Source organism: Pituophis catenifer, unplaced genomic scaffold, assembly GCF_029215685.1.
Source record: "Pituophis catenifer annectens isolate HBS135680 unplaced genomic scaffold, rPitCat1.0.hap2 SCAF_2, whole genome shotgun sequence".
NCBI classification, from domain to species: domain Eukaryota; kingdom Metazoa; phylum Chordata; class Lepidosauria; order Squamata; family Colubridae; genus Pituophis; species Pituophis catenifer.
This window is the reverse complement of record NW_027256882.1, coordinates 223562884-223584126: the sequence shown is the minus strand read 5'-3', so window position 1 is coordinate 223584126 and position 21243 is coordinate 223562884. Positions and strand designations below refer to the sequence as shown.

At 35.6% G+C, this 21243-nt stretch overlaps 1 protein-coding gene across 1 annotated transcript in view; it reads right to left on the bottom strand.

Annotated features, from left to right (window-relative positions):
- Positions 1-21243, bottom strand: part of PTPRD (protein tyrosine phosphatase receptor type D) — a 280660-nt gene that overhangs the window by 33300 nt on the left and 226117 nt on the right. The window contains exons 28-30 of the mRNA XM_070935556.1: positions 15178-15353; positions 6003-6122; positions 5184-5338 (exon numbers count right to left, since the gene is read on the bottom strand). Of these exons, the coding sequence (XP_070791657.1) occupies positions 5184-5338; positions 6003-6122; positions 15178-15353 (451 nt within the window). The remainder of the gene's footprint in view (positions 1-5183; positions 5339-6002; positions 6123-15177; positions 15354-21243) is intronic.

Here is a 21243-nt window from a genome sequence, read left to right as displayed (position 1 = left end):
CCAAAAGCATATCACTGTGTTGCAATCCAATGGAATTATTGGCCATTTAACCTGTGTCTCAGAAAGCATGATATTAATAGCAACAACCCAGCCCCCATCCTAGTACTTAGCTATTGCCAGTATATGATGCACAAGGAGAAACTGCTCTACTAATTTATACTGAAAACTATTCCACACCGATCTCAACAAATATGTGACATTAAGCCATAACATTCTGGACTCTCTTCGCTTTAAAATTCAGCAACTTGTTTGATTTAGTCTCTTACTGAGCAAACAAACAAGCAAGAAACCAATTAATTTTTTTTCTGAATAAGTTTAGGCTACAGATCTCACCATCAAGAAAACCTGAGGGATCTTCTGAATAGTAATTAGGCAAATTCAATTTCTACTGAGTAGCTTGCAAGTGTTATTGAAAGATATACCCTCAACCATTTGCATATCTGATGAAACAGAAATTGTAGTGCAGCCTTCCTCAACATGCTTTCTGCATGTGGTAGAATTACAAAACATAGTAATGTTCTCAGGGACCAGTGTGTGCAGGCTGAGAATTTTGGGAAAAGTGATCCGAAAACACCAGGAAGCCATTCAGGTTGTAAAATAGTTCCATTATAGTAAGACTGAAAGCCATATTCTTTTATATATTTCATCCTTCAGTAACATTCCTAAATTATCAAAAAAAAAAAAAAAAAAAAAAAAAGGACAGAGTATTAATGGTGATTCTAAATATTTTGTAGACATAAATGGCGAGATTTACTTCTTGGTAAGCACAGATTGAATTGCAGGGTACGTTGTTCATGTTATGACAGTATATGAAGACTATAGAAAATGCAGTATGTCAGAAAAGATATACAGATGTTTGTATTGGATCAGTATTTTGTAAAATGATTTTAATATTTCAAAACGAAGAAATTTGTGCAGTTGAAATTTTTAGAATGAAGAAAAATAAATAGGATCTGCAACAAAATGCATACTCCATTGTGGGGCTCAAATCTATTTAATTTCATTATCTTCCTATCCCAGTTATCTAATTCTTCCTCTTCTCTTCCATAATACAATCATATTCCATAGTCAATGACTAGGTTGAATCCTCATTGGTAATGTCTTTTTTTTTTTTACTTTATTATTATTATTTTATTTCTCAAAATGCTGAATTTGTCCCTAATACTATCACTGTCGATTGGGAGTACTGAAGTGCTTCCAGGTTGAAGGGAGTAGCTGGTGATGTCACCGTTATTTGTGTTGTGGTCTGCCAGCAGCCTGCGGAGCTGGGAGCGGAGTCAGACAGTGAGGAGGCTGAGGAGGACAATGGGCCAGTCCTGGAGTCTGGGGAATATCTGGACGCGGGCTCTGTGTTGGAGGCAGAGATGGGGCCAGGGCCATTTGGGAGTGATGCACGGACTCCTGAGTCCCCAGAGTTGGACAGCAGAGAGGCAGAGGAACAGGAGGAGCCTGTTCCTAGTGCACGCATGCGCAGAGCTGCCAGAAGGCAAGAGCAGCTAAAGCAAAAGGGACGACTCAGGAGTAAGGCCAGGAGATGATTGGCCCCTCCCATAAGGCTTAAAAGAGAAACAAAGGCACTTGGGGCCTTTTGCAGGAAAGCAACGTTGCTAACTCTGTTTCTAGTCAGCGTCTCTTGTTTGTTTCTGAACTTTGTGGGGCTTTGCCAAGTAAGGCCTTTGGCAGGGTGTCAAAGAAGATAAGGTTGGTGATTATCCTGAAAGCCTTCTTCTAAAGGACTTGTTTTGCAACTAATTGGGACTCAGCTGAGAATTACATTCATTCCCAGCTGTTACAATAAAGTAGGTTTGTTTGGGATTAATTGTGTCTTGTAATGACTCAGTAAGCCTAGGTCATAACAATTTGGAGGATGCCTAGTTAGGGTCTCCTTTCATGTCCCCATTAAGCTTCCCAGTGAAGTGGTACCCATCTATCTACTCGCCGTTACCCGCTTTTGAACTGTTGGATTGGTGAGACCTGGAGCGAGTGACATGCACTTACCCTGCTATGCAGAAGCAATCAGATTTTGAATGCAAGCATGCAGATTGTCAACCCAGCATCCTAACCATGTGAACCATTCCCTTGCCTGCTGACATTGCTCTTGGTATCAATTTTGCTATTTTTGAACAGGAACACAATCATGCCCATATATTCAAATATGGAAGAAATTATACATAAAATATTTCACTCCCACTGAACAATAACAACAAAAATAAAGTTTCTTGATCATCTAAATTCCTTTGTAGCCTGCATCAAGGTATTCTACAGTAAAGAAATAATAAAGCGGAAAAAGCACAAATAGGACAAACGAACAAGGTGAAATGCATGAGAAGCACATTTAAAAGGGTTGAAAAATAAGAAGGAAAAAATTGAATCAATTATTTAAAGTTAAGAAATATTAAAATATAAATATTAAATGAAATGAGCAGACGCCAAAAAAAATCCTTAATAGAAAAGAGTATCATGATAAAAAATGACAATAACAGAAAGTAGGATATGAAGAAACATATAGGACGGAAACATGAGGATGGAGAGATGTGATATCAAGGAAAGCTAATGAGAAACATTATAGAAATGCTAAAAGTTAAGAATAGTGTTAAGAATGAGCAAACATTTAGAATCAGCACAAGTATGAGAAGACAAAGCTGAATTGTAGATATTAACTTGTTATTAAGAAGGTATCAACAATGATTTTTACACAAAAAATAAGATCAAAATGGCAAATTCCAGCAATCTTATCCTTGAGCAATCTCATGTCATGCTTTCTAAATTAATTCCTATCAGAACACCAACATTTCTCTAGTTTTACTACTTTTAATTGTACTGCTTTCAGGAATTTTTTTAATATTTCTGTTTTAAATAAAATCTTGCAATGTTGGGATTGTGCAAATGCCATTTCAAGGTAGCATTTTAGCTTGGCACCTTTGGGCCCCTGTATTGTGACCATTGTTTTAAAAAGATATAACTTTTATTTTTTTAGATTTGAGAATCTGAGGAAATGGTTCTTATACTAACTGGAAATGCCAAAATTTATAGAATAATTTGTAATTAAAGCTGTTTGGTTGATAGTAATAATACCTGAACGCTCAAGTACTTTTTTTGGCAACATTAAAATTCTCTGTAAATATAAAAGCATCTATTTTGGCCAGCATCATTTTCACAGTTTGGAAACCCATAAAGAGGGCATGCATCCAATAGCAGCTTCTCACATATGTTGCTCATGAATTGACACTGAGAAGAGCATGTCTCCATTTTTGATATCGGACTGCTCATTAGAACAATCAGTGCTCACAACTATCATTATGTCTCCTCAATGTGATTATACTAGTGAGCACTACTCTACTTGAAATATGCTTCCTTTTATTAATCTTCACCCCCTTGGGATTCTGCTTGTTGGACATCCCTCTAATATAGCCGGCTTATTTCCTTTATTTTTCTGGAGCTAAAAATATCTAAATGTTCCTCACTGGGACTTGCTCCAGCCTCTTCATCAGCACATTTGAGCAGCCAAGAGAAGATGCCTGGATCAGATGTAAGCAAAGAAGAACATAATCATTTAAATGCAATTATACTGGGTTCTGCAATTAATGCCATTGTTTTAAAATTTTGGTTTCCTGTAGAAATGGCCATATGACAATTGCCAGATTGCAGCTGCTTTTGCTTTTGTACTCTTGGTTTGGCATTGTAATTTGTGATGGGTCACAATCATTAGAAAATTTGTTATGTCTTAAAACCCACTGTACTCTATGGGAGAAGATAATCACGACCAACCAATTCCATTGATTTAAATGGAATTGGAGAATGACTAACTCTTTGGATTGGAGCCACACAATCAACTATTTTAAGGAGACAGATTATAGTAGGCCATTCACATATCCTTTAGAGTTTTAGTTTGCTTGGGAGCCAATGACGAAATCAATTCATTCAATACTGACCCACTATATCATATGTAACTCTTCATTCTTACTTTTGTAAATATGTCAGAAACATTTTTCTCCCATTCATCAAAATCATATCCATAAGTTTCAAATGATTTTTTGTGTGATATTAATCCTGGTACTCAGGGTTCCTACTATGTTCCTTAAAATTGCAAATGTTTGTTGGTTGTATGGCTTGCTTGGTGGTTATTTAGTGTTCTTGTTCGTTTATTAATGAAATTAATTATCCAATAATAGGATCCTACTATTTTTTTAGATAAGTGATTGCCCTGAGCATTTCATTAGGGGAATCAATAGTATTTCTCCAATTATAAATGGGATCTTCCTTCTTACTCTAAGTGCAGCATTTTAGGATGCTAAAAGATTGGTCTCAACTATCAACTATTGTGTGATAGTCCTCTTGTTATTTGAAGAAAGCTATCATTTTTCCTCAGACTTCTCTTTGAAGGTAAGAGGATGAAGGATGTTTGAAAACATCCTATTTTCACAATATTAACTCTTGGTAATAAATTCTTTTTTCATTCAACTATATTTCTACCTTATGCCATCTAGCTCATTCTTAAAAATAATGTCAAGAATATTTTACCAGATGTTTTGCTGTAATCAAACTATATTGTATCTAAAGAATTCTCCTTATCTGCTATGGAAGTTATCTAATTAAAAATATGTTGCCTGGAAATAGTCTTTGAAAAATCAAAGCTTGGAATAAACACCTTTTTCTTGGAAAAAAATGTTTTTGGAATCATATATCATATCATATATCATATCACAAATCTTTTAAATCTAAAGATGCTGCAGCAAGCAATATCTGCTTCAGGATGTTGGCATACTTGCATATGCTTATGCCATTCCTGTAATCTTATCACTTTTGTCAGAAATCTAAAAGGTTTTGCCTGAGTGGACTCTATACCTCTATACCCTGATACATATATTTCAGAGAAAACATACATTAGATGACTTCTAGGAGAAGATCACAATCCGTCAAATAGAGTAAAAAATTACTCGAAGTTTCTAAGTGATTCCTAAAGTGTGCATGCATGGATGACATCCCACCTAGGTTCATGCTTCATCTCTGCTTTTGTTCTGCAATTCTGGCTTGTATATGTAATGAATAAATTTACCAGGCAACAGGAGAAAAATATATAAAATGCAATTCATCAAAATATTTAGAATATTAAATTGTGAAATGCTGGCTTATGAGAGCTTCATAATATCTGGCAATGTTATTGATGCAAAAGCTGTTCTTACCTGCAGTGTACGACCATTGGTCCAGCATCAGGAGGATTACAAGTTTTAACTCGTCGTAAGAAAGCTAGGAATGGTGTTGGATGTTCTGGAACGCCATGATCTGGCCATGCAGTGAACTGGAATTGTCTAACTTCTCTCTTCTCACTCGATCCATTCTAACACATAAGAACCTTAGTGTAAATTATTTTTAGTGCCAAAACAGTACACCAGAATGCAATCATCATGAAATCAAGCAAAACAAATTTATTGTTAGTCTAAAACTGTTATTTTTATCCACCTTTTTTTAATCACAGTCATTAAATATTTGATGAGAATTAGCGCAAGCATGGCATTAATATTCAGTATTTTTGTCTATAGTTAAGTTAGATATGAAAAATGATTTTATATAAGAAAGTTTAATATAAGAAAAAGGTAAAGAAGCTTGTCTAATTTTTTTTGAGGGGGAAAGACGACAGGAGAAAAAGAAGCTATGTACTGTGATTGTCAAGAGGAGAACAAAAAATAATGTGTAGAATTTTTTTACAACAGTGTTTTAGATTTAATGGTGGAAATGCTCCATATGTGTAAAGTTGGTTTAAAACAGCAAGAATTTTATGAAATTTTCTTGACCCTAAGGACATCTGTTAAGTAAGAGTTTATTTCAAGGAATTTTGCTGTTGAATTGCATTCTTTATGTAAATCAACATTTTGAACATCAGTGTAAAGACTTTTAATTCTCTTTATACAGAAATTTGAACACTTGCTTGTGATACTGCCAAAACTTAGATAACACTCTTGTTCTATTAAAGGATACTCAATGCTTACATAACACAAACATACCTTATAAAGGGCAAATGTTCTAACACAGTATGTTGCCAATTCTACGGTGTCCAGCAATGTGACTTGAATCAATCCATATGTTTCTGTTCCTCTGCTTGGCCAATACTGATCACATTTAACCTGCAAAAAACAAGTCAAGTATGAGGGGAAAAATGAAAGATAAAATAAGTGATGTTATGTTACTGTAAAGAAGTGGAAAACAAATGGAAACCAGCTAAAGAGAAGAATACTAAGTTGAGATAGGAGAGAACCAAAAGACCCCCTAGCTGTCGTGCAAATGATCCAGATCATCCAGAAGGAGAGAAGGAAGGTATGGTTCATTGGGGGAACATTACTGAAATAGCTTTTACAGCACTCAGCATGTTGTGTGAGACAGTGGGAACTCAAGTCAGAATACTATAAGTTTTATAGGGGATTTCTTACAGTGAAGCAAGACCTCTAATGAAGCTTTATGAGTACTCTTGGAATTCCATGGTCCAGATGGTATGTCTCAGCACAACTATATAAGAATGGAATTAAGAAAAAGAACATTCATGAAACTACTTCCTCTGATAAAAGACAATGCTTCCCCAATTTATCTTTGTCATCCTTAGCTGGTAAGTGTCCACTGAAAAAAAATAAGGCACGTTTAGTTATTATAACAAAAAGTATGGTTTATTGTTACAGCTGAAGCAGAATTTATTTCTAATTGACCTTATTTTTATTTTCACTACGGAATAGATCTGATGACCTTATTGAAATTTAGCATGTCCACTTCCATTTTTACATTATTCACTGTGCCCAGCTGCTGATGGTTCTGGTTATTTTTTCCCCAGGTGTTCCTTCCAGGAAGGCCACTTCATTTGAAAGCATCTTTTGATCTCTCAAGTTGGGAGATAGTTGGCCTTACTCTGCTATGGCAGGGAAAGGGGCTTTTTTTACTCCCTTCCCTCTTAAGAAGCAGACAGAATGCTAAAAAAAATAAATGTGTGTCCAAATGTCCTTAGAAATTCAGTTATAAACTTTATCAGCCAATACTAACAAAGAAACCATATAGTTGAGATCAAATTTATTAGCTACATTTCAAATCATGAAATAAAAATAAAGCATGTTCCTTTTAATTTTATACAAATTATAATAAAATATTCAAGTAACTGCCAAATATGCCAAATGTCTAAACGACACTATCTCATAAAAAGTCTCCTCTGGATTTCCTGCATTTGATAAAAAATATGACCACCTGCTGAAATAAAATCAGTAGGGGTTGAATGACTTACTTTCCCATATGAATGAAAGCTGACACCTCTGCAGAACTGAGGAATTCAAATATGTACATTTATTACTAGAGAATATTCATGAACCTTCACACTCCAGCAAGCTATAAATATCAAAAGATGGTCCAACTTTGCAGCAGTTGTGCTCAGAAAAGAAATTTCCATATGTAAACCCTCCCTCCCCCACCTTGCACAAAAAATGATGAACATAATCCTTGACATTCAAGGGTAAGACAGGCAATTTTCTGGTACAAAGATTTAGTCTCAATTCTAAAAGAAAAAAAAAACTCAGTACAGAAGTAAGATTTTTATTTGCCTTCTTTTCTTCAGCACCTTAGAGAGACCTCCCAGCACTACAGGATCTCAGCTACTCTTCTGTCCCTTTAAAAAACTGTTTAAGTGTATTTTCAAACTGTGATCTGCCTCAGCCACCTGTTGATCTTACAATACTAATCACCTCCATGCAGTTTTAATATCTGCTGATGTATTTGGCATTTAGCATGACATTTTCTTTTGAAGATTCCGTTTGATAAGCTTTTCAGTGCTTGGTTATTAACTACTAGATTACACTATCAGTAAAGAAATAACAGTAGAAAATTAACTTACAGTGTTATTCAGTAAAACAGCAGCACATCATGGATGTAAGATTAAAAATAATTGCACCATCCTGACTCTCAATTGGCACACAGTAAGGATTCTGTTGCACTGAGGAATGCACAGTATAAAATGATTAACCTGCCTCTGGTTAGAAAAAAAATTGGCTTCACACATGGGCTTGTTCTAAAAGCACACTTAAGAATATGAATATGATGCACTGATCAGTCTGTTACCATATAGCATCAATTGCTAGAAATCATCCATCTAATAGAAATCTAGTTTTCAAAGAATTTTTGTGGCCAACACCACAAGTAGAAAAAATATTCATGTAAATTACTAGACCTGTATATACTGTATGTGCAATGTGAACTGAAAACAGATTAAATCTACAAAAGGATAAACACAATATCCTGCCATACTGAATGCAAGTCAAATCCAAACAGTAAGGATTCAAAAAAAGATGAAACCAATTTCATGGCAAAAATGGACTTTGTCTTTTTCTCCGTGTTCTCTGATGCCCAGTACAGAAATATTGAGAGATGAAGTGAAAGCATGATTGGAAAGAGCACTGTCCAATGAAAAGTTCAAACAGATTAGCAGAATGCTTCCACTGCACTAGGACAAAATTAAATATTATTCTATTCTTTAAGGGCTGGAAGGAGTAGCATCTTGCTGCCAGTATTGATAAGGCTAAAAAGAGAACAAGACAGCCAAGCTCTTTGACTATCAGACATCACTTAATGATCAGGATCATTAGCACTATGTGGACTCTTGGTGGGAAGATGTCTGGAAGGAATAGAATAGCATTTTCTTTTTTCTTTTTCACATCATTGTCATAAGGATAAGAAAATTACTTTTCCAATCCTGTTGGCAAAGCAGTATCAATGAAAGAGGCCTGAAAGGCCTGAAATGGGAACAGAAAGTCACCTGAAAGACATATTCATGCTTATGAACACAAAAGATACTTAGCTGTCCCAGGATCCAATATCAATCTCTATTTTTATACGCTACTATGTAATATATGGACAACATATAGACCGAGTTGTTAGTGCTCAAGACCAATTTCTGTTACTGAAAACTATATAGTCTATAGTGACTTTGCATACATATGCAGTAAAAGAAGTTAGGATCTCTCAGCAATTTGATGAAAAGGAAGAGGAAGAAAGGGAAAAGGCACGAATCCGTTTTCCAACTTCAATAAATGGCAAATTATGTACACATTCTGGTTCGGAAGGTAACAGGATTCCGTGTATCTCACCTCAGTGAATAGTGATGCTGGCCACATGATCACGGAAGTGTCTTTGGACAATGCTGGCTCCCTTGGCTAGCAAACAGAGATGAACACTGCCCCTAGAGTCAGACACACCTCAACAGAGAAAATCATTACCTATTTTTTTTTTCTGTCTCTTGGTATGCACTAGAAATGCATTGTAGGCAGCAGCTTATCTAGTCTGAGATTTATGTTCAGAAATCTTCCTTTATAGACATATTGTCTCTGTTGTGACCCAGGCCCAAGTAGTTAGTATTAAATACAAACAGTTCAAAAACAAACAGACTTTATTAGAACAGCTGAGAATTAACTCATTCTCAGCGTAGTCCAAACTAAATTAAAGCAAATTCTTCAAAACACCATTCCACAGTTTATCACCTGACCTTGGGATAATTAGGCAAACTGCCAAAGGCTTTTCTTGGCAAAAGTTCAGAAGCAGAAGACGTGGACAAGAAATGAATACAGTGAAACAAGAACCAATTCTCTCAACGTTGTTTTCCGGCAAAGAGGCCAAGAGCCGTTGCTGGTCTTTTAAGCCTTATGGAAGGGGCCAATCATCTCTTGGCCCTACTCCTGAGTTGTCCTCTCTGCTTTATCTGCTTCTGCCTTCTGGCAGCTCTTCTCATACATGCACTAGGAACAGGCTTCTCCTGTTTCTCTGCCTCTCTACTGTCAGCCTCTGGAGGCTCCTAAATCCGCACATCACTCCCCGATGGCCTTGGCTCCATCTCTGCCTCTGACGCAGAGCCCTCATCCGGGCCTTCCCCAGCCTCCAGGATTGGCCCATGTTCTTCCTCAGCCTCATTGCTTTCTGATTCCGCTGCCAGCTCCGCAGGCTGCTGGCGGAACACAACAGTCTCCAGGTAGACAATCTCATCTAGTTTCAAGCTTAGCTTTGTTGGTCTAAGGACAATTGTATTAATTACCATGAAGGAGAAAACAAGGAGAAAGAACTAGAGCCATTCATCCTGGTAGAAGACACTCACTTATTTACCATACTATCTCTTTCCCAGATAAGGGAAAGTAGATAGCAACCTTATTTCCATAGCATAACAACTATAACATGGAAACAATCTGAGATGAGAGTGAGTAAACAAAGTAAAGTAAATTAACCACGACTGTAACACTACACATGGAGATTTTGGAGAAAAGCATCTTACCAAGAGACAAATATTAATGCTTCAAATCATTTGATGTATTCATGCCCTGTGACTGTCGGCTGCTTTTAATACTCTCTAAATTCTTCCTTTAATATTTTGCTTTCATTTTATACAAATAAAACTCATGCAAGTAACAAATATGTTATCAATATTCCTCCATGCATGGCCGTGTGCATAATCCTTTTTGATATAAATTATGCATATGTTAGCAAAGTAATGGACTGATTTTTTCTCTCTAAGGTCTGGATTAGGTCAGGTAAGATTTGGGAGATGACATTTAAATTGAAAACAATAAAGTGAGCAGGGTTATAAATAAAAGAGCTCACCTTGCCCCGTAGCTTCCCCATAGACAAATAAATGAATAACTAATTCACTGTAACAACCTCATTCAATGTTCTCAGCTGTTGAATATTTAAGTTCTCAAAGCTGGAGGTAGTCAGACTTCTAACACATGCTAATGAGCCAACTAAGTTCATTTCTGCTGATGCTCCAATCTCCCCGCCCCCACAAGGAAAAAAAAAATCCCTTTATCTATGCAGCACAGGTTAGAAATGCTGAAGCAAAGCTGCAGGACTGAGCAACAGGAAAGCAAATAAACAAAAAATGTAATGGAACACAGAAAAATGAAGTCCCACAGCAGACGGCTTTTGCTTTCAAGATCAAGTAATTATCAAATCTGCCAGTGGAGGAAAAAGCTTTTCTTTTCTTTTCTTTTCTTTTTTTTTTTTGGTGCATCTATTTCCCAAGCTGGATAGAATACCAAACGGATGAATAACAGACTTTCTGAAATGTCATTCCTATTTTAATAGTAATTTAGGCTTTGATCCAATGGAATCCTTCCATTAGGAGGATAATGGCTGTAAAGGCTTATCACGTTACTGCCTAGAGAGGTTCCTAAGACATTCCCCAAATCTGTTGTGAAAGGTTATGGTACTATCTGACGTTCTGCAGGACTGTTGAATGAGCAGAAGTTGACCTGCATAAGCATAATGTTAATTTAGCTCAACAGTTCATTTTCACCGTTTGTACTATCAGAAAAATAAAAATAAAAATCCACATGTTAAGAATGTTCAGTATCTAATCTCCTACACAGCTGGAGCCAACTAGATTGGCATATCAAAGTAACTCGTTAAGATATGATTCCCAACAAACAAGATGTTTACCGAATCTTGTGAAAAATAAATCAGTTGCAAAAGTAAAAGTCAGAGCACCAAAATGTTTAAGAGTGTTTACACATGGCTTATAAAAGAGAGAAACTTCTATATACTCTACACATGAAGGAACAACAATTTACTAAGGCGACATATTTGGGCTAAGATCACCTGATAAAGCAATCTGTCATCCTTGCTAAAGGAAGTAAAGCAGTTACCAAAGGAGACAATAGGAGCATTTATTTAGATATGTTTGAAATTAAGGACACTTCTGTAATTTTCAGGGAAAGCTAGACTCTTACCAAGGCTCCCAGCAACTTCACCTAGAAAAATAGCTGCGCCTGTACTTCATCGGCTAGTACTGTATGTAGCCTTTTGACAATAGCCTGTCAAATTCTTTGCACTTCATATTATGCTGAAAACAAAAAGCAAAAGCAAAACTAGCTGATCCAGTGGGCCCAAGATGCTGGATCACTTGAACTATGTAACAGTGTTATAACATTGACTTAGCTTGTTTTCATGTTATGAAACATATTATCAGATACTAGAACTCTAATATTTTAGCGAATACTAAACCACCGTTTAGAAATCAATATAGATTTAAATCCTATATTGCTATTTAATTTCAAAATTCAGAACTTATGGCAACTCTATGCTCAAAGCACAGGTATTCTATGAGAGAACAAAAAAGTTATGTTGAAAATGCAGAATCAAGAAGTGGTTTGAGCACATCTTTCAGAGAATGGTCTCACAATAGTCTGCACTAATGTGATAAGCTATGCTTGTTCTTATATTGAATAGGAGTTTTTTTCCCCTGTATAAAAGTTATATTTATTCCTGGAACTGAGAATAAGAAACAAAATTATGTTTGCCTAGCTGAAAGCAAATCCGATGCTGGAGCAAATAAAGCCTGTTTGCACCAAAACAAAACAGAGATTGCTAAAAAAAAATCATCCTACAATGGAATCTAAATTACTAATAGATATTTGAGAATTACAATATGAATTCAGTTTGGATATGTATGTATATAGTGCATAATCAACATCATGATTATGTGTCTATAAAGGCTGCCAAATTGATCCTCGTGGATGTCTGGCTACCAGTCCGTACCAAAAACTTTTAGAGAATGATGATGCTGAGATAGCCGATGAACTTCTTCATAATCTTGATATGGCGCGTAGGCAGAAATGGGAGCAAACTACGTCTGGATTAGATTTTAAACAGTCAAGCAGGAAGGCATGGAGCCTACTGAGAAAACTGGAAGGAGACCAACCAGCTCAATGTAAACAACAAGAGGTTACTCCAGATCAAGTAGCAACTCGAATTGTCAACTTAACTAGAGTACCCCATGATAAGAAACATACTAAACTAGTGAAAAAAGAACTAAAGCATCTAAAAACTCTGGGATTGGCTAACCAGGAATACGCTCAACCCTTCCAAGCAGCTGAAATAGAAACTGCCCTGAAGAATGCCAAAGCTGGAAAATCTCCTGGTTTTGATGGAGTAATGCCAGAATTTATCATCCACTCTGGAACTCGCACAAGAGAATGGCTGGCAAAATTTTATACAGATATCCTAATTTCCAGTAAGCTCCCTCCAGAATTTAAAAGTACCAAGTAATCGGCATATTAAAACCCGGAAAAGAAAGCAATAAGCCAGAAAACTATCGCCCCATTGCTCTGTTAAGTGTCTGTTATAAACTACTGGAAAGATTGATACTTAAAAGAATTGGAGAGAAAATTAACGAACAAATACCGGTTGAACAGGCTGGGTTTAGATCTTATCGGAGTTGTGTTGATCAGGTCCTTAGTCTTACAAGCCATATTGAAAGCAGCTATCAGAATAAATTGAAAACATATGTTGTATTTGTGGATCTCACAGCAGCATACGATACAGTATGGAGGGAGGGCCTATTAAGCAAATTCCTCCACGTTGTCCCCTGTAGGACTAAGGGCCGCCTAATAAATAACATGCTTTCAGCAAGGACCTTTCAAGTCATCATGGGTGACAAAATCAGTAAGCAAAGACACCTGAATAACGGACTCCCTCAGGGCTCTGTGCTGGCCCCATCTCTATTTAACTTATACATTTCCGATATACCACCCACGCTATCAACAAAGTTCTCTTATGCTGATGACCTGGCATTAGCATATAGCCACAAGGACATCGAAGCTACAGAAGGCGTACTTACAGCCGACCTCACAACTTTGAGCACATACTTCCACCAATGGAGGTTAATCCCAAGCGTAAGTAAAACAGTTACATCATGTTTTCACCTTAACAACAAATTGGCAAAAAGAGAACTCAATGTATACCTAAACAACAAATTGCTCTCATATGAGGCAACAGCAAAATAACTGGGGGGTCACCTTAGACAGGATTCTGTATTTTAAAAAATATTTTCAGAATATGGCTGCCAAGGTTAACAGCAGAAATAACATTCTACAAAAACTACGCGGAACAACTTGGGGAGCTTCAGTTCCAACTCTTCGATGTGCAGCCCTTGGGCTTTGCTACTCTTCAGCGGAATACTGCGCACCTGTATGGATAAACAGCTCACATACAGGACTTATTGATGTTCAACTTAACCATACGATGAGGCTAATTACTGGGTGCATAAAATCTACACCTAGTTACTGGCTACCAGTTTTTAGTCACATACTTTCCCATACTTACGACAACAAGAAGCTCTCATTCGGGAATATAGTAAGATCCTGTTAAATTCCTCTCTACCCATTCATGGCTGCATTCCTGATCTCTTAAGATGCCGATTAAAGTCAAGAAACCCACCACTCTTGACAGTGCTTAAGCTGCTGGCTAATCATCAGAACACCACACAAAAGTGGATGGAAGCATGGAGTAGCTATTCCCCCCAAGATATTTCTGAGCAAATTAATCCTAATAGTATACCTCCAGGATTTAATCTACCCCGACACATATGGGTGACATACAATAGAATTAGAACGACTCATGGGGTGTGTGCTGACTCCTTGTATAAATGGGGAAAGACACCTTCAGCACAATGTGATTACAGGGCTCCCCGACAGACTATCCAACATATAATCAGGGAATGCTCTAACAGAAGGTATCCAGGAGATTTTAGGGACTTCCTCTGCGTAACAACGACAGCTACTGACTGGATCTCCAAACTCGACATTAAACTCTGAAATGTTATTTCTGTTTTCCTCTTAGGTTTTTTTATTGCTTTTTTTAAATTGTTTTAATTATTTTAACTTGTAAAAATGAAGTGTTTTAATATTGTGTGTGACCAGCCATACGCGAAATAAATAAATAAAATATGTAGATTGTAGTTAAAAATCAGTGTTACTGCATTTTCTATAGGAACTGATTTATCACAGACAAAAGAGCTCTAAGACTTCAAAGATACTTCATGTTGTTTTCCTCTCCTACACAAAACCTCAATGAAATTCAGTACTCTGTTTCAAAGTTTCCATTTCTGCCTGGAGGATACAGTTGATGCATCAAAACAAAATGGGAACAGTGTTTGTAAACTGAATGAAAATAAAATTTAGAACATTTTATAGTGTTGTCAACTTGAAAATTGCTGAACCAATCAGAACTACAATCAGAAGACTTTATAAAGCAGGGCTGTCCTTGGCAGCTTTAATATTTGTGGACTTAAAGTTCCAAAATTCCCTAGTCAGTCATGCTGTGTGAGAAACTTTTTTAAAAAAATAAAAGAAAGCTTACTGAATTACATCAACCACAAAGAAGAAACTTTACCCTTGATCTTTCTTCTAATTTGGTCATCATGACAACAGTGGCACTCCTTTGCTCCCACATCATTCTCCAGAAATCTCCAAAGGTTTCCGGAAGAGCTCCTTGGGTTGCGATGTAAGCATTCTGCTTTCTGTAACCATCTATATAGTTAGCATTTATATAATCACTGCCAGGGATTCCTAAAAAAAAAGGGAAGAAAAAAAAGACATGATTAATTCAACTATGAATAGTATTTTTTATTTTTATGCCAGAACAAGGAACTAGGAAATGCTAATATATTGTTGCGGAGTATATAATAAAATCTTGACAACCTGTCCAAATTTATCTCTGCCCAACAAAATTAAGTTGAGGTTATTTTGAATTTCTTTTTAACCTTTGTTTTAATCCTTGGGCTATATAATCACTTCTCCAGAACCCCCTTCCATACCTTCCCCAATGTCATTTCTAAATTCCTTTATAAGCATACATAGTTTGGTGCCTGAAGAACTGAGGTTCTGAAGTCAGAACTGAAAAAGCTTCTTGGATGAGAAGCGAAATGTCTTCAAGGAAAAACAACGAAAGTCCTTCTGGAAAAAGTATCTTTGCGACAACCATGACCTGAATGACTGAGCATCTCCACAGACATTTTGATTCAAAGAACTAGAAAAAAAATTGGGAAACTTCTTTTGGCTCAAACATGATACTCTTTCTAACCAGTGCCTTTTTCTTGTATGTCAGAGGTACATATTATAGTTTCAGGCCTGCATAAAAGTATGATTCTAGTGACTTCTAAAAGTTGCTACCAAAAAGACAACTTTTTGTAATGTAACAGAAAAATAAATAATTTACTGACTCTAATATTGTGTATATTTTATATAATATAATAAACCAAATCAAAATGTTTTTCCCCTTTTTTCATGCACTATTTTGTGGAATTTAAGTGTATGTATGTTATGCAAAGGCCAAATGTGACATTTATAAAAGTAATCAACCATTTATCAGGGATAAATTTTAGGCTAATTGCTCTGTAATTCCATAGTTTTACATTTCTTACATAGAAAGACATCAGTAATTACTAAAAATGTTAAATATCTACTGCATGCATGAATACATACATGGCATATAACATACATGTCAACTCAAGGAATTCAATATATTAAAGTTATATATTTATAGGGAGTTATACCAATGAAAAACAGGAAGATTTTAATATATAGGTAGCCCTCAATTTACGACCACTATAGAGCCCAAAAGTTATGTTGTTAAGTGATAAATTTGTTAAGTGAATTTTGCCCCATTTTACGACTTTTCTTGCCACATTTGTCAAGTGAATCACTGAAGTTGTTAAATAAGTAACATGATTGTTTAAGTGAATCTGGCTTCCCCATTTTCTTTGCTTGTCAGAAAGTTGTAAAGGTGATCACATGACCCTGGGACACTGCAACTGTCATAAATATGAGCCAACTGTCAAGCATCCAAATGTAAATCACATGACCATAGGGATGCTGCAATGATCATAAGTGTGAAAAATGGTCATAAATCACTTTTTTCACTGCTGTTGAAACTTTGAATGGTCACTAAATGAACTGTTGTAATTCAAGGACTACCTGTATGTCAAACCTTTAAGGATAGATAAATTGCATATTTTAATGAGTTTGTTGTAACTTATATTGAGTAGATTAATTAATTTGAGATTGCAACTGAAATGAAGATATGTCACTTTTCTCAGACACAAACCTAATGATAGGATTTAATTATTAAAATGGTGAAGAAAGTCCCAAAAAAATCCAAAAAACATTGAATTTTCTTCATTGATCTTCTGTGATGTTACAGTATTTTGTACTAAGAAAAAAATATATTACAGCCACATTTAGACAATGTTGGCTCATAATGCCGTCAAAGTAAATAGAAAATCTTGAAAGTCAGAAAGGAAAAAAAAATCTAAAAGTCCAACAGAATGATCTCATTACAAGATTTTTCATATATCCCCAATTCTCATTTTCCACTAAAGTATCTTTGAAGTAAAATGCTGACCTCTTTTGATCCTATTAAATTTCAACAGACTTTGGACAGAATTTTTAAATTGTATAGATTATTTATGAAATTCACTTTGACCTGCGGTATCATACTTGGTGCCACTGAATATTGATAAGGATTTTTTAAAAACCTACAGTATATAAGAAACAAATTGCAACCAGAATTTGGAGTTTTCAATGCTAAGGGAAAAATGATAACCTTTCTGTAGGTCATAGATTCTTTCTGTTTTTAGAGTGAAAAGTGAAGAAAAAAAAAGGTAAAGAAAACAATCATAAATACTCAATATAAATGAAAGGAATTGTATTCTAATTACCAATATCTTAGATTATTTCTCATTCTAGTCCTCTTTTCTAGCATATCTGTATCAGGGGTGAAATCCAGCAGGTTCTGACAAGTTCTGGAGAACCAATAGCAGAAATTTTGAGCAGTTCGGAGAACCAGTAAATACCACCTCTGGCTGGCCCCAGAGTGGGGTGGGAATGGAGATTTTGCAATATCCTTCCCCCAGGAGTGGGGTGGGAATGGAGTTTTTGCAGTATCCTTCCCCTGCTATGCCCACCAAGCCACGCCCACTAAGCCACGCTATGCCCACCAAGCCACGCCCACAGAACCGATAGTAAAAAAAAATTGGATTTCACCACTGATCTGTATGTACCTTAAGTACCTTAGAGAAGCCATGTAAATGTTGATTTTAGTAGGCTGTTATAATACTGTCTTAGATACTTAATAACATCTATCTATCTACGGGACCACCTGCTACCACCAATAGCCTCCCACTGGCCAGTACGCTCCCATAGAGAGGGGCTCCTCTGGGTGCCGTCAGCCAAACAATGTCGACTGGCAGCCCCTAGGGGGAGAGCCTTCTCTGTGGGGGCACCTACGATCTGGAACGAGTTCCCCCCGGAGATACGGAGGATCCTGGATCTGCGCACCTTCCGTCGCGCGCTCAAGACTTTCTTATTTCATCAAGCTGGCCTGGCCTAAACCTTCTCCCCATTTAAATGTAAATTTTAATTTGTTTTTAAATTATTGGGTATTTTAAATTTGTCTCAGCCAAATTATTTAATTCGTTTTTATTCTATTTTAAATTTTGTATCTATGTGTTTTATTCTGTGGCTGTTCACCTCCCTGAGTCCTTCGGGAATAGGGCGGTATAGAAATCCAATAAAATAAAATAAATAAATAAATAAAAACATTACCTATTTTTAAGAATGAGCAACTCATTCTCAGCTACAGTTTAAGTTTAAATATAGTGTGTGCATATGTGTATATGTGTGCACAAGATTGCCATTTTATTTTGTAAGAGCTATCATTTGATGTATCCGTAAGACAAAATATTTTGAAAAGTATGTGTCAGCACAAAAACTCTTAAATTATAAATACATATGAAATGGAGAAATGTTGAAGGAAGGTATTTGAAGATTCTGTATGTATGATTAGGGTCTTATAATTCTTGGGTATGCAGTAGTGTAGGCCAGTGGTGGGTTGTCCCCAGTTGTTCTATAGAACCGGTAGTAAAACTGGCGGGAAGCTCCGCCCACTGACTCCGATTTCATCAAAATGTTTCATTGCATGCGCAGAAGCTTCTGCACATACGCACGCGGCCCTGTTGCGAACTGGTAGTAAAGGCAGGTAGAACCCACCCCTGCTTGAAGTACATTAGGGCTCATATTTAATGCGGTTGAACAGGGGGTGGGGGATTACTGTTTTTACTTTTTTTATATTGGGTTTTTATTGTTTGCAAGGTTCCTCGAGTCACTGAAACTGAGTGAGCAGCCATATAAATTTTAATATATTCATATAAATAAATAAATAGATTTATTGTAATCAATCTATAACATATTTCAATAATGCTGCAGTTTAAACTTTTTAATGGAATTAATAAACAATTAAAAAGTCTTAGTTTATTGCATTTTCTGCATGTTATTTACAGTATTGAGCCATGGTGGCGCAGTGGTTAGAATGCAGTATTACAGGCTAATTCTGTCAACGGCCAGAGGTTTTATCTTCACTGACTCAAGGTTGACTCAGTCTTCCATCCTTCTGAGGTCAGTAAAATGAGGACCCAGATTGTTGGGGCAATACAATTTGTAAATTTAGAGAGAGTTGTAAGGCATTATGAAGCAGTATATAAGTGCTATTGTTATTGCTATTTTGAAAACCCATGTAAGACATGTTAATTCTCTTGCATCATTCTTATAATAAACACATTTAATATGTGTTATATTAGCATATTTCTTTTCCTTAGCATGATATATTTTATATTATGTGACAAATGTAGCATAGGTATTATAAAAAAGTAAGTAATGTGTATAATATTAATACTCATTAAGATAATATCTTGAAATATAGCATTGTTAATTTTGAAAAATAATTTAATTTTATTAATTTATAGTTAAAGGCCAAATTATATCACAAAAAAATTAGAAGTGCAGATATAGATAATCATGTCTATTTGGGAAATATCAATTTTGGAGAATTTGCATTAAATGATGAATAAGAATACATCTTTGCTATCACTATATTTTATTTCCTGCAACCTAGTTACAAAGTATACACTAAGCCTTTCAAAAGCCATGATTTTGGGATTTACGAAGTTTTTGGAGTGAAGAAAAGCTTTTCAGGAATTTCCTGAATGTGGAAATATGAGTTAATGATTCAGAAAATAACAGTAGCCGGGCAAAATGCCACAAACCTTCCATCTATCAAAAATGACAAAACATTTCTCCAAAAACAGATGAGAAGAAGAATGAGGTCAACAAGAGAAATATACACCTAGTGTACATTACAACTAGAAGATATGTATTGGGCATTTATAAGAGAAACATTTTTTCTAGATAACTTATGAGTACATTTACAAATGTCTGGTATTGTTCTGCGGTGCGTCATTTACTTCAAAATAAAACATAAATATAAATCACTGAACAACGTACACATGGAAAAACAAAAATCCTTCCCTGCATTAGCAAGTTGATGAGACAGCTGGCATCTAGCCATGAGAACTTATGTATTAACATCATTCAGCAAAGAGCATACTGCCAATGCTTAATATAAGATGCTCCTAATATTTTTTGAAGCCATTCCTACTGGTATGCAAATGTGATTAATTTTTATATTTTGAATTCATTCATTTTCATTATTCATTATGAAAAAAGAAAAAAAATCCAAACATCTATATTATATTTAATAAATAATTTAGCCCAGTAACAATAAGATTAAAAAAAAAATAAGTAGAATTGAGAAATGGGCGATTTAATCAGTTACAGAATTTTTATATAATGTAGATTATTAAATTTATGCGGAATGTCTGAACTTTTATTGTTATATGTTCGGTTATTTTGCTGTTTCGTTTTTGTGTTTTTAACTGCACTCTACCCAGAATCACATATGTTTGATGGGCAACTACGTATATAAATTTACCAAAGAAAGGAAGAAAAAGATGAAATGGAATATGATTGCTTCTTTATTGGGAAATATTGCATGCATTTAGGAATCCAATTTGCGGATACTGAAAGCCATGTGTGTGAGGTACTTTTTATCACAAGCATAACAGTAACTTGGATATAGTAATCAGATATCCATCATTTTAATTTCCAGGGTTCTTTGTTGTTATTTTTATAAGAATGCAATTGAAAAAAGTTTAATGGGTAAACGTTTTTCTTGAGTTAAGGATTGTGAGAATCTAGTAGAGGCTGTACATAACTTTTGAGTTTCTCATATCATATGAGAAATCAATCTTATGAAATGTCTGAAATCTGGCTGTGAATTGGTTTAACCAATAAACATCCAGTGATAAAAGAGAATATCACTTCTAAGATCCATCTTATTTTGCTCTTCATGGTGGAATGAAAGCAAAATATTAATTAGAATATAGTGTCCCAGCAATTTTTTTATCCATGGTGGGCCACATAAAGAGATGATGTCTCAGGAAGAAAGCAATGGCAACCCACTTTCAAAATCATGTCAACAAAATTATTAACTTATCCACATACCACCAGAAACCAAGGTTACCTCAAAAACATCATTCTTCATCTATGTATACTAATTTGTCTG